Genomic DNA, 13,367 nt, shown 5'->3' with positions numbered 1-13,367 from the left:
GGTCCAAATTGGATGGACAGTGTACTTAGGGAGTAAAAAAGGGAAGGAGTGGGGCACCACAAAGGTCTGAGGCTATTCGATATTTTCATTATAGACCACAACGATGGAGCAGAGTCTTCCTAAGAGGCGACACCAACCAGGGACGTACAGCAGGGACACTGAGGGCAAGATGAGAATTTGTGAAGCGATCTTCTCAAACTGGAGACACTTAAAAAACCCCAGGATGTTGATCAGTAGGGACAAGGATAAACTACTGCAAGAAAGGAAAAAATCAACTTGAACTTCAACTGCTGCAAGAGGAAAGAAATTACCATGTCTCTGGGTTCATAATGCAAAGAAAAGAGAGCTAATGCACTTAATTTGCAGTAGGAAAGACTTAGGTTAGATACTAGAAAAACCTCCCTAAGCACTAAGAATAGCACTGGGACAGACCTGTTGGTCTATGATGTTTCCATTATAGCAAGTATTGAAGAACAGAATAAACAAACGTGAAAGAAATGACCCAGGCATTGGTGAGACCATGTTGGAACGGTGGACGTTTAGAGGCTCTCTAGAGACCTTCGTGCCAGCTCTGTGAGTCTTTGAAATCTCATCTGTTTGTACGCATTTCTGAAATAGCTCCTTAAAGGCTACAAATCTTTCTCTGGCGCTTGACTTGACCCACGACTACAGCCAGGTTTGGCCTTCGAGGCAGAGGGAAATTCAGGATCCCTATTCTGAGTGGTCCTTGCATGCAGCATTAAACTAGACATCAAATTTCTGGAGAAACCTCGTTGCATTTTATGAACAGCTCAGAAATAAGAACTTTACATCAGAAACATGTCCTGCTCCTAAATATTACACATGAACTGCAATGCATGTGCGTGTGGAAAATACTGCTAAAAGTCCTACCTCTACAAGTTTCCCGTTTAGGAGTACAAGGCATAAAAATTTTTGAAAATCAGTTCTGTGACTTCACCAGTGCTGAGTTTAGTTTTCGCTCCTTCACATCTGCTCAGAGATGGGCAACCGAGCACTGACATTTCTCAGCCTGCTCCCAGCACCTTCCAGTCTCCTTTGGTTGCTGTTGCTGTGGGTTTGGGGAGGGGGGGAAGCAGGCAGGCAATCCAGACGTCCCTCCTTTAGGTAAAACCACTTTATTTTAAGATTCTTCACAATAACCTCTGTCCTCAGGTAATTTTAGTTTTTCTGTCCTGTATCTCTAATGTACTTTTGTAAGTTGCTTTCAGTAGCTTCCAGCCAGTGAGGTGTTTGTATGTTACATATTCCCACGGGAATTTGGGATAGCTGTGAAACACCAGTACTGTAAACCCTCATGTCTCTGGTCGTAGGGATGGAGAATCTACTCTTTGAGAAACCAAGCTGTTCAACTTCTTTCCCCTCCAGAATGCCACATTATTGGTTTTCAACTGCTTCCAATTTTAAAATCCATAAACATTTTCTAACACACGGATGATCCCAACTGGCAACAGATGGATGATTAAGCCCACTGACAACAAACTTGCTCTCTTCTTAGGAGCAGATGAAGTTGTACATTTTTAGGAGTAATCCACAATCCCTCAGGAGTCTGGAGATCTGCTTTCAGACTGAAAATCCCTGCTTTCAGCTACTTCTCTACTTTCGCTTTCTTTAAAAACAGCAGCAACAACTACAAAAATTCTGCTGTCCAAGAAGGTCATTGCTTGGGTTTAATACAGTTAATAGAACTGAACTGTTTCAAAATCTGAGCAACAGGAAAAGTGCCCATTTTCTTTGGTGGATTTCCAAGCCCTACATGGTGATTGAGACAGCGCTGTCACGGGCACTGCAAACAGCCGAGAGCTGAGGACAGACCGGCCCTGATAGATAATAACTCTTAATTAGGTTTTCTGGCACTTTGGATGGAGAACTTGAATAAACTGCTGCTCATGTTGAGGTGCATGCTTTGTCCTTGCAAACAGCTTCGTTTACATGTCCCTAAAATACATTTGTAGGAAGCTCTTTCCACGTACACTGCTATTTTCTTTACACGCATTCACAACATTTGATCAGGTAAAGCTGCTCTTGTGCTAAATAAATGCAAGGTCTGATGACTCCAGCAGAAGATGGACCAGCTTAATTAGGAAGGTATTACAGACCTCTTCCTCTTTATTGAACCTTACAGACAAAAAGCAGCTCCTCAGCACCCCCCAGGTAGCTGCTCGCATTAGGGAAACTGGGGAAGCATAAATTGTTTGGTGATGTCAGCAGCTGATGCCAGAGCCGGAACAGTAATCCCATACCTTCTCTCTTGCCTTCCTACGCAGCCCATGGTCCTTTCTTGAGGATTTGCCACTACAAAATACAAATGTATATTCAGTTTTTCTGTGGTCTGTTCCATGGTGGAATTGACTGGAATTATTGCATGAAAACACATATAATGCCACTGGAAAGAGAGATATCTGTGAAAAGAAAAATTGGCGCTCAATAAATTCTGCTCTTCAGAAATTCAGTAGCACTGTAGATCAAATGTGTAAAATCAGTTTTGAAGACAGACAGAAGGGTTCCCATTCTGAAGTTTATAAATGCTCACCATGTCCTGGAGAGATTGCCACTGAAATAATTTTGAACTTGAGGAAGATGTCTCTATAAATGATTTCTGAGCTTTGTATTTGTTCAGCTAGGTCTACTATCAAAAGCATTCTTCAGAAGCCTCAGACATTTACACCTAAAATGTCACCTGCAAATGCAAGCCTGATGTGTTTGCTGCTTAAGGAAGGGACGAGTTTTCTGAGTACCATCTAAAGGTCTGTCACTAAAAAGCTTCCTGATCCTGGATCAAAAACATACTTGGTTCAAACCTCCAATGTGCCCTGCATGGCCAGTCAAGATGTTTTTATAGCCCCCTTTCCATGTAAAACTTTTAGACTGCTTAGGAAAAAAATGCTGTGGAAGTGCTGTACTATTCGCTACATTGGCTATAATGAGTAACAAAAGAGTAGTAAGAAAGTAATTGCTGAGGTTTAAACTTTAACTCTCAGGTTCTGCCTGGCAGCAGAGTTAGTGAGAAGGGGGAACAGGTACTACCCATGGTACAGGAAAATCAAATTAGGGATTAAGTAAATGGAGCGTATAAAAATTAATGGGGTTGGATGGGCTGTGTGAGGGAGCTTGTCAATGCCGCCAGAGGTTGCTTTCTATCATCTTGGAAAAGTTGTGGCAATCAGAAGAAGCCCCCAGTGACTGAAAAAAGGCAAATGTTATGCTTGTAAAATAAAAGGCAGCAGGATCCAGAGAACTATAAGCCAGACAAACTAACCTCAGTCCCCAGGAAAATTACGGACCGGAGGGGTGGAATAAAATTGGGTTGAAAACTGTCCAGACCGCTGTGTTAAAAGGGTAGCCCATCAACAGCTTGAGGTCTAACTGGTGGCTGGTTGTGAGTGATGTGACCCTCAGGGGTCAATACCAAGCCAGTACCCTTTGCATCTTGAGCAACGACTCAGATGAAAGGGATGGACTGCATCTTCATTAAATTTGTGGAAGGAGCGGTTTTGTGTGCAGGAAGGCTGAGCTACTGTTCAGAGGGCTCAAAATCCAGGAATGGCCTGACTAGGGCCTCATAAAATTCAGCAAAGACAAAACCAAAGTCCTGTAGTGGAACAACACAACCCACTGCAACAGTATGGGCTGGAGGTGCACTAGCAGGGTAGCAGCTCTGCAGAACAGGACCTGCAGGCCCTGCTGGACAAGTGACACCAAGGAGACCTTGTGGCAATAAAGGTAACGTGTGGGGCTACATCAGCAATAGGGTAGCCAACAGGTCCAAGGAAGTGACTTCTTCTAAATATTGCATCTTCTTTTGGGACTGCAGTACAAGAAAGGTGTGACCAAAGTGGACAGAGCGGACTCACGCTAACATACTCTCCCTGGATGGATGGTCAGCTTGTTCTCATCATTCTTTATCATTCCAATAGCAATTACATCAGCTTTGTTTTCTTGTAACTTTAAACATGATTCCAAACCACCAGTGGAAACTCTGAATAGTTGAGGATGTACCAAGCCCTGAAGAATCCTATTAGAAACACTCATCAAATGACTTCATGTAGGAAACTACTTGGAGAGCTGCAAGCCAGATCTTAATCGATTTAACCTGTGTCTCTCCCATCAAGAGCAGCTTACACGTGGTCTTCCTGGAATGCTACTGAACGGTTTATTTTTTATTCAGTTTTTAATACTGTAGCCATTACAGTTTGTTTTCCAGGAATTAAATCCATGAACCTACAGATATTTCTGCTGTTGTTCCTAACAGCCATTCTGGATCATTGCACATTTGGTGAGAAATCTCCCAACACTTCCACACTATGAATGTGTCTTATTTTTCATACAGTCAAATTCCAAAAAGGTGAAAAAAAAAAAAGGTGGAAAGAATCACTTTTAACTTTCACACTTTTCTATTGGCAAACACTTTCCACCTCCAACTTCCTTACAGAACACAAATTAAACCCTTTTCTTTTTTTCCTACTTCTTCATTATTTGCATGAGCTTCAGTGAAGTCAGGGACAGTTCTAGGAATACGGCTTAACTAACTTGTACTTCGAAACTGCATATTTAACATGTTAACACTGAGGTCTGTGTGTTAATGTAGGACACTCGGTTTTTTAGGATCAACAAATGGCAAATGCTTCCATATGAAAGGAATATTCCCACCCACAGAAACAGAATTCAGCTTTCCTACGCAGCAAACAATAGCGAATTAATATTCCTCTCAGAGGCACAGCCAGAATAAAAACAACCACACCCCAAATCCAAACGAGAATTTCAGTTAGATATTTTCAGTGTTTCTTTTCTGAGACAGAGCATATTCTCCTATTCACAAGGCGAGTGGCAGGAGCAAATTTATTGACAATTTTTGAAAAGTTTAGGAATTTTGTGTGCTTACAGAAAGAACCTATTTAATAACAGGGTCTTTTACACGAATCCACCTCATTTAATTTTCTGAAGAGTAAGCATCTAAAAGTAAGGAAAAAATTCAACCTTAATGATATTCACAGAAGGAAGAGTGAAAAAATATATTCAAGAGAAAGAAGTCCACTAGCCAAAAAGAACCATTAGAATTTACAATTTTATTTGAAACACCTTAATTTAAGTTTTCATTACCAGATTAATGAGTTTATTTAGTATTTGTACAATGCTGAAAGCACTGGAACAATTTTACTTCTAGGATTCTAAAAGCCGATCAGAATGTCAGTGTTTCAAACAAATTTATTGTAATTTTCATATAACATTATTTTAAAGCTCCTTTGCCTCAGTTTTTTGAAAGATAAATTTAAGTGCTGTGTAATACCAGTTACTTAACTAATGTGCTGTAATTCTTAGCTTGTGACCAGAGAGAAAATTTTGTCAAATTAACTACATCACAGATACTGAAGAAAAGAGAATAACTAGAAATAAGAAATTTGAGCTGTTTAGCAATGTATGATAGAGTTTCAGAAATATTTCTGGTTTCACAGTTCAAATTTTCTCTGGGATCAGAAAATTAACAATATTTCTAGTTTTTAAATTGTAATTAAGATTATCTAAACACTGTACAAATCAAAGACAAGAGCTTTTGATATTCAGAAAGCTAGTCTGTTTGAAATGGCAAGGCTTAAATGGGGAAGGAGGCATTTCATTATGGAAAATGCTTATAAGGTTTACCGGCAGATTCACCGATTTTTTAAGGCCAGCAAGACCCATTACCATCTAATGACACCTTCTGAATAACACACGGCAAAGAACCTCACCTCTACTACTAGCTACTACAGCTACTGCATCGAGCCCATTCCTCCTGCTTGAATTACCCTTTACTTTTTGAAGGACACCCAAGTCTTCTTTTACACTTTCAAAATGATGGAGAATTCACCAAGTCTGCGCGGTGCTTCTGTAGCTCACTGACCTTATTGGAAGGCGTCTGCTTGCTTCCACTTTGAATTTGTTTAGACTCAGATAGACTGAATTGCTAATGGACTATTTTTTAAAATAAGGGGAAAAGGTGCTGTAATCAGAAAAATCGCTTCGCAGCCTAATATGTATGCTGTGGTTGAGTCATCATTTACCATAGTTTTGCATAAATGGAGAGAGATTTAACATCTCCCATTTCTCACTGTAAGGTGTGATTTCTAGACTCTTGAGTCTTCCTGCAGTTCTTTTGTGATCTTGCTCTCACTCAAATGTCACTAATATCGAGTGAAGTAAAACCACTCAGTACTACCTGCTACTAATCACCCTTGATTGTGTCAACCTTTATCTTCTTAGTATTTTTATGAGTCTCTAATAAATTACTCTTAAAACATAATACTGAACAGTGGGGGTTCGTAGCTAAGGTAGATTTCAGCAAGTTCATTCAGCAGTAGTCTTCGCTTTTGTCAAAATAAGCGTGAATGAGCAGTTTTCAAGTATTTTCTATCATCATGAATTATTTTGCCCCGAAGACGACACGTTATTTTTGACTTGCCAGGACCACCCTGTGCCCTTGCATTAGAAATGTACCTGCTCTAATGAGAAATATATTACAGAAGCCCTCTTACAACTACCAGTAAAATTTGTATTCAAGCATTGTGCCTAATCACCCAACTCCATCCCTCTCTCCAACAGCGCTATCCCAGCTGAGTATTTGCATGGTCTGTGTCTAGTCTACATGAAACAAACAAACGTGCCATTCTGATGCTTCCTGTTAATTATTAGATGTAGTCCCATACTCCAATATGCCAAAACAAGACTCTCGTCCAAGCAGTGAAAAGAATTGTACGTAAAGTACGGTCAAGCTTGTCTGGAAGTCACATAGCACAACTAATAAGAAAACCTACCGTAATTTACAGACTAGTCCTTTCATTAAATGATTAGTCTCAAAGACTTTATTAACTTTATTAAAATCAGAGAAGGTCATATGAAAGGCTAATATAACTGAGACATTATGTTAAACTACGAGCCTTTTAAGGTATCCACCTTCATAAAAAGTTGCGGCATATTAAATTTATTTAATTACTCTAGAGTAATTTCTAATTTCAAAAGCCCATTTTTATGGAACAATGATAAATTAGAGCATAGATGAGTTATTTTACAGATTAATACACACAGTTCTTTCTGCAATCAAGATTTTAAATGGTTCTAATAGCTGTAGCACTTATAGTAGGTTCTTTAAGTGCCAAGCAATTATAATTGTTCTTTTAGCATACTGGTTTAATTTAATACCTCCCAAGTTGCAGAAAATTTGACTTCTGCAGTGGAACACACTCATTCACCATATTTCCTTTTGGAATGATAAAATAAGATATTTAAAAGGAAACAAATGACCTGGAAAAAGCAATACAGTATTGCTAATTATCACACAATAGTGCTGATATATCTCAGATTTATTGAGATCAAGAGTCAGGCAAGACATAGGTGTAGACCATAAGCCCCTTACCCCTCACTTCCAGGCACAAATAAACCAGGCCCATAGTGGCTGGTGTTGGTGGTGTGCTTCAACACATGTCCAGAGCAGCGGGAACTCAGCAGGTACAGAAAACATAGCAACTGTGGAATAGCTAAAATTACCTCAGTACTTGTAACACTACACGTAAAGCTAGTTTTTTGAGTAGTGTTTAGGAGTTTTGTCCAGCTTTTTGCTGCATGAGCAAGCAGGAGACATTTCGCTTGTGTTAGTCCTTTGGTCAAATAACTAGAGCTCTCCATGGGATACCCTATGCTAAACAGCTCAGATCATGAATCACACGAATGCTACATATTAAAGTGAGAAAGTGAAGTTTAATGTCTATTTTCAAGGAAAGCTTTTTCTCTTTCCCTCATCTTGTAGGAAGGTCTTGTCAAGTGAAATGCCCCTTACCTGTGCACAATCAAGCCAAAGGCTTTTCAGCATTGGCCTATGGAGTCCTAGACTACGTGAATCTGATTTTTCCTTTTATTCCCTACAGTTTTTCTTCTTTCGGCAATAAAAAGAAGCTGAGAAGCTGCATCCAAAGAGTCTGTCCAAGTCTGCAGAGAAGATGAAGTAGGTATGCTGAGGGGCAGTGGTTTATGCATCACAGTGCAGTACCACTTCCAAACAGTAATGCAGCCAAGAGTGAAAGGAGTTTACCTACTTAGAATTTGGGAAATAGAGAGTTTACCCAATTCTTCATGCCTGCTGGCAATCTGAAGTCAGGGAGTTTTCCCATTACACCCCTTTCTCAAACATCCCTGGCTGACACGGAGCAGAAGAGCAGGCTTGGCTCAGGCATGCCGGCGGGCTGGAGCTGGAGTTTGGTGCTACAAGGGATGATGGGGACAGGGGGACGGGTGGGCAGCATGCTCCGGAACAGGGGTGGAATGGAAGGATTTGACCTCTTATGTTATAAGAAAGGAAACCATGCATGTCAAAGTCCAGTGTCTAAGGGCCACAATACATCTTATTTTAGATGAAGGTAATAAAGAAGCACTATGAAAATATAAAAACGAGAGAAATGATATATGATAGTATTTGTTTGCCACCTCCAAGAAAATGACTAATAGATTGGGTTAGCAATGAATTTTTGATTTCTGAAGAAACATTAAAGTTAGATGAACTACTGGTTTATTAGTTTCTGGAAGAATAATTCCTCCTCTTGTGTAATGTAACAAAACAGCAAGACACCGTCACTGTGGAGACAGAGAGACATGAACAGCTATCAAGGTTCAGGGTGACATTGTAAAAAGGAGTTTCACCTTTAGGTCACAGGTTGAATTTTAAATAGAGGAGTTGCCACATGCCTTCTGGGAGTTGTTTGATGTCCTGGGTCAGCTCGATCTCAAATACAGCTCAGTTCCGAACAGACAAGTGTTCCCATCATAAACGCTGCAGCAACAGACAACCTCCCTGATGAGCCCGGCAGAAAGGAGTGTCCTTGTACCAGCTCTCCTGGAAATACAGTGTCACAACAGCCTGCCCTTCGCGAAAATAGGAGAGCACCCATTTTCCTCTCCCCTAACACCTAAAGCTGAACTAACGTTCACTGGATACTGCAATACAAATATAATCACTTCGTTCCCCCTTCTCAGTTTCCAAAGGTTTGCAGGGAAGACTGACTCAGCCCCGGTGCTATTACCTTAGGAACTGGTCTAAATCATGTTCGAAGCATCCTTGTGATCACCAGATACCTTGCTTTTTCAACAAAAATACCTGAGCGCTGGTCTAGCAGGGCTTGCTTAATGGTTTTTTAACCCTTTCAAACACTGAAGAAGCCTGTTGTGAAAAAGCACGCAAAGAAACCAAACAAATAAACACAACCAACCCGCCTCCCCACCCATATTTGCAAATTCTGGCCAAACTTGACTAGGACTCAGTACTGCAAAGGAACAGCTTTATGTGCCACAGTTTAGATGTATCCCTAACTAAAAACAAATACGCAATTGGACCCTTAAAAAGAAAGCTGAGGAAAATAATTGCATAATTAATAAAGGAGCCGTCTTAGGACCAATGGTAACCTCAAACTGCAAAACCACAGCGTAAAATACGACACCACAAAGCGCCCATTTCATCTGATTTACGCTTCATGAAAAAGCAAAAGAAATGTTACACAAATATTTTCAGTAGCTTAAAACTGGCTATCACTAGAAAAACACAGCCACAGACATTCCTCATTGCTGGGCTGAACTGTTCTCAAAATAATCCAACGTAAAGGCCACCAACGGAAATATTTTTAATACTCCACAGTTACAAAGCATTAAACTGCTGTGTTTGGTGCAGGTCACCTTGCTTGTGCTTCCAGAGGTATTAGTTAAGCTTCAGTCTACGGTTTGCAAAGCACTCTGAACTCCCAGAATAGTCTTTTCTTGTAAATACGCTTAAGTAACATTACAAATAACATTTCATTGCATGCCCACTAAAAATAAATATGCTGGAAATAGCAAGAGAGGAAGGAGCCAGAGTCACTTTGCCTGTCTCAGGAGCGGCTACGAACAGCTCTGAAAAACACACATACTGTTGCCCTCGGCGGATCTTTCAGACCAAAAGGAGCAGGAGGAGCAGAATTTTAATAGCATCTAAAAAGGTGAATTCCAGAATCTATTTACCACTGAAAAGGAGAAAAATTCTAGAGAAACGATGTCAGAAACCATTCTGAGTGTTCAAGAAGCACACCACGTTTTCTCTCACTGGTGCAGAAACAAAGCCACCAAGTGTATTTTCAAGAAAATATTTAAATGAAATTGATGAAGTGTCAACACTTGACTGCTTGTTTAAATTGGACAAAATTATAAAAGCTGCTACAGTGTGTTCAATTTGTTCCAATGTTATTATATACCATAAGGGCTCACTCGAGCAGTAAGAATACTGCAGACAAGGCGTGAAGATTACAAGATGTCTTAGACTTCTCCCTGGTACAGTATGAAATACAATCTAATGCAACCGAAATTCTTTTAGTGGAGCTAATTCCTTCCCACTGGGGCTTGATGGGGAAAAAAAGAATCACTGTTCCTTTATGCTGCAAGAACACTTTGTTATTTCCTTAATGGGAAGTTAAATGAATCAAAGTTTCAGACAGCAAAAAAATCCACCATCAATTAATGTGCCAAATTTTAATAGAAAGCAAATCAGATTTATTTAAAAACTCAGGTGTTGTTTCTGGTGTATTTATATTTTCCCAAGGTTGAACTTATAGTTTGCGATATTTTTCATAGTTTATGCTTTCTGAGGAGTATGGGTGACCATGGGAGACGGCTCCCGTTTCTGTCCTCCTCCTGCTGAGTGTACTTTACTCATTTAGCCTAGGTGACTAATCAGAGGACCATGGCAAACTGTAGCTCTTTATGCTCCAGGTGCAACTCAGTTTATGAAAAGCTGGGTACAAGAGCTCAACACGCACTGTTATCACAAGCACCACTCACATTAACAACTGAAAACAAGGCATTTGAATGCTAAATTCTTCTCTCTCCTTCCATAATCTGTCGCTCTCAGGAAGCACAACAGAAGTCCTCCATGACTGACTGTAATGTCCTCCACGTTCTGTCCCCAACACCTTCCCTAGGAAATCATTCCGATACACCTGCATTTTCTAAACACGGGCTGTACGGTGAGTTCTCATATTCCAACTACAGCACAGACATGTCGGTCTGAAATTCTGGACCAGGTGCCTTTGCATGGGCACTTACAGGCTGTGGAGGACGATGCACAGCTACAGCCTCTCAGCAGTGCTCAGTCTCTCAGCTCAACTCAGCACATCCTCCTAACGCTCACACATGGCGCAGAGGCATCTTACAGAAGCTTACAGAGCCTAGGAACCCACACGGCTGTATGACATTGCACCAAACAGCTCGCACTGTACCTGGAAAGCAGCACACCAGCTGAAGATGAATCCCTAGCTGTTAAACAGCATCCCTTCATCCATACCTCTTGCCCAGCATAGATATTTTGCTTTGAAAAATAGATAGCCATACAGTTTTTGAAGCAGTCAACTTTATGGTATCTTTGTACACCCTAGGTGAGTGAGAAGCAAAGAGTTCTGACCATAAATAAGAAGCATATGTTCCATGACCCACTGTGTCTTCCATAAGACCTGGTGAAAAACACGGCAGTTAATCAAATATTAAGTGATTCTAAGCATATAGTGGTTACTAGTTAAACTACCATGAGAAATGTGCCAACCTCCTTCAGTCATAAAACACCGGAGAAAAAGCACCTTAAAATTTTAAAACCGATCATAATTTTTTAAATATCAGTGTCATGAAACTTTTTTCTTTCTACTATTATTCAAGTGTGGAAACTACCATGGAAATTCCCTAAGGCTTCACCCAGGCTGGCCTCTAACTGGGGCTCTTGCGCCCTGCAAGCCCCCGTGCTGGTGTGGGGTCTCCTGCACAGGGAGCCAGATACAAAACTCCAAACAAACCCGGAAACCAGTTGAAACTTTGCAGAATTTTACCCCTTTCACACACCTTAATGCTCCTTAACATTTTAAATGTCACTTCTCAAAAACATTGTTTCTTCAGCATATAAAGCAGGGAAAAACAGCCCTGTATTTCAAAGGGGAAATAATAATAATAATGAAATTATTTGTTCTGCATTGGAGAATTCCCCTCTGCCTTAGTTTACTATTTATAAACCACCAGTCTGGGATTAATTATTATAAATCCTTAAAGCCGAAAAGAAGATTTTAGACATGTTATGCTACGTATAATCTATACCATTATTAAACTGCAGCTCAAATGCACTTTATGTCCTATTTCTGTTGGTCACCTTTTAACATTTCCGCATTTTACCTACGGTAAATTTTACTCCTCCAGAGAAAGCATTTCTTACTATTTTCAAAACACAAAACCACCCATTCGACGTGCCACTGCACGGGAGCAGCGGTGTCAGCTGTAAAGCACGCTCACCGGGAACGCCGTCTCTCATCCAGTAATCGATGTCCGTTCCATCTGCGTTGTCATAAACATCCGTAACATTGATGGGCTGCAGCAGAGCCATGATCTCTTTCACGATGTCCCGAGCTTTAGCATTGCCAGTAAACCCCAGTCCAGATGGCTTGAAGGTGCCCTCATCAGACTCCATGACAATATCAAAGTTGGAAATATTTTCCTAAACATATAAGGAAAGAAGATACTGTTTTGTGATTGCTCTTTTAACTGGCACCATATACTGGGTTCTAGATGTCAGAGCAAGCGTACCATAACAAACTTGTTTAAGCAGCAGAGAAATGCTTCTCTTTCCAGAGAAATGTGATCACGTGTATATAAGCATAAATGAAGGGACCTAATCTTACTGTATGAAAACGCTGAAACAGCTCAAGTTCAGTTCTGAGGCATCAATATTTTCTAGGAGCCACAACATGACTGGCCTGCTGTCCCCAAATACTTGCTATAAGACTTCTGAAGTGCCACCTGGAAGGGTAAGCCATTACCACCACATTTCAGTTTTCACTTGCAGCTCTCACTTTCTTCTTAGACCTGGAACTCAGAAATTCTGTGGCAGGGTACGCAGTCTGCTTGGATTTAAAATTAGATGCATTCAAAGCTTGCTTGGATTGTGAAGGACATCCCATTTAAAAAAACAGCTGATGTGTCTTCAGAAACACATTACTTTCAATATAACACGTACTCAACTCTGACTTCGGTTGGAGGACTGCCAAGGTTCCTCCTGACCTGAAGGAATAATGTCCATTTTAAGGGAAGTTTGTGCTTCCCTTAAGGAAGGTAAGTTCTTACAGGAAACATGAAATTTTAAGATTTTGTGTATAAATGGCATAAACCCTTTTGCTTTTATGTGCGCTCTGAAGATTCTTTTTAGCTAAAAGAACAAAAAATCACATCTAGAGGCATTTGTTTGCTTCCCACACACTCAGATGCAAAGTTTTAATTGGAATAAAGTACTGAGGAACTTTACATGAAAGAAGGTCTCACTCTTTTTGAGAGGC

General features: G+C 40.4%; 1 protein-coding gene across 4 annotated transcripts in view; it reads right to left on the bottom strand.

Annotated features, from left to right (window-relative positions):
* CPQ (carboxypeptidase Q) overlaps positions 1-13,367 on the bottom strand; it is a 161,782-nt gene that overhangs the window by 21,689 nt on the left and 126,726 nt on the right. For all 4 annotated transcript variants that reach the window (XR_010070054.1, XM_063327242.1, XM_063327243.1 and 1 more), the window contains one exon: positions 12,331-12,532. Coding sequence is in view for 3 of the 4 variants with exons in the window: in XM_063327242.1 (XP_063183312.1) it covers positions 12,331-12,532 (202 nt within the window). In the remaining variant the exon portion in view is untranslated. The remainder of the gene's footprint in view (positions 1-12,330; positions 12,533-13,367) is intronic.

This window comes from Chroicocephalus ridibundus, chromosome 2 (assembly GCF_963924245.1).
Source record: "Chroicocephalus ridibundus chromosome 2, bChrRid1.1, whole genome shotgun sequence".
NCBI classification, from domain to species: Eukaryota; Metazoa; Chordata; class Aves; order Charadriiformes; family Laridae; genus Chroicocephalus; species Chroicocephalus ridibundus.
The sequence above is the reverse complement of the archived record's forward strand: the minus strand, read 5'-3'. Positions and strand labels throughout refer to the sequence as shown.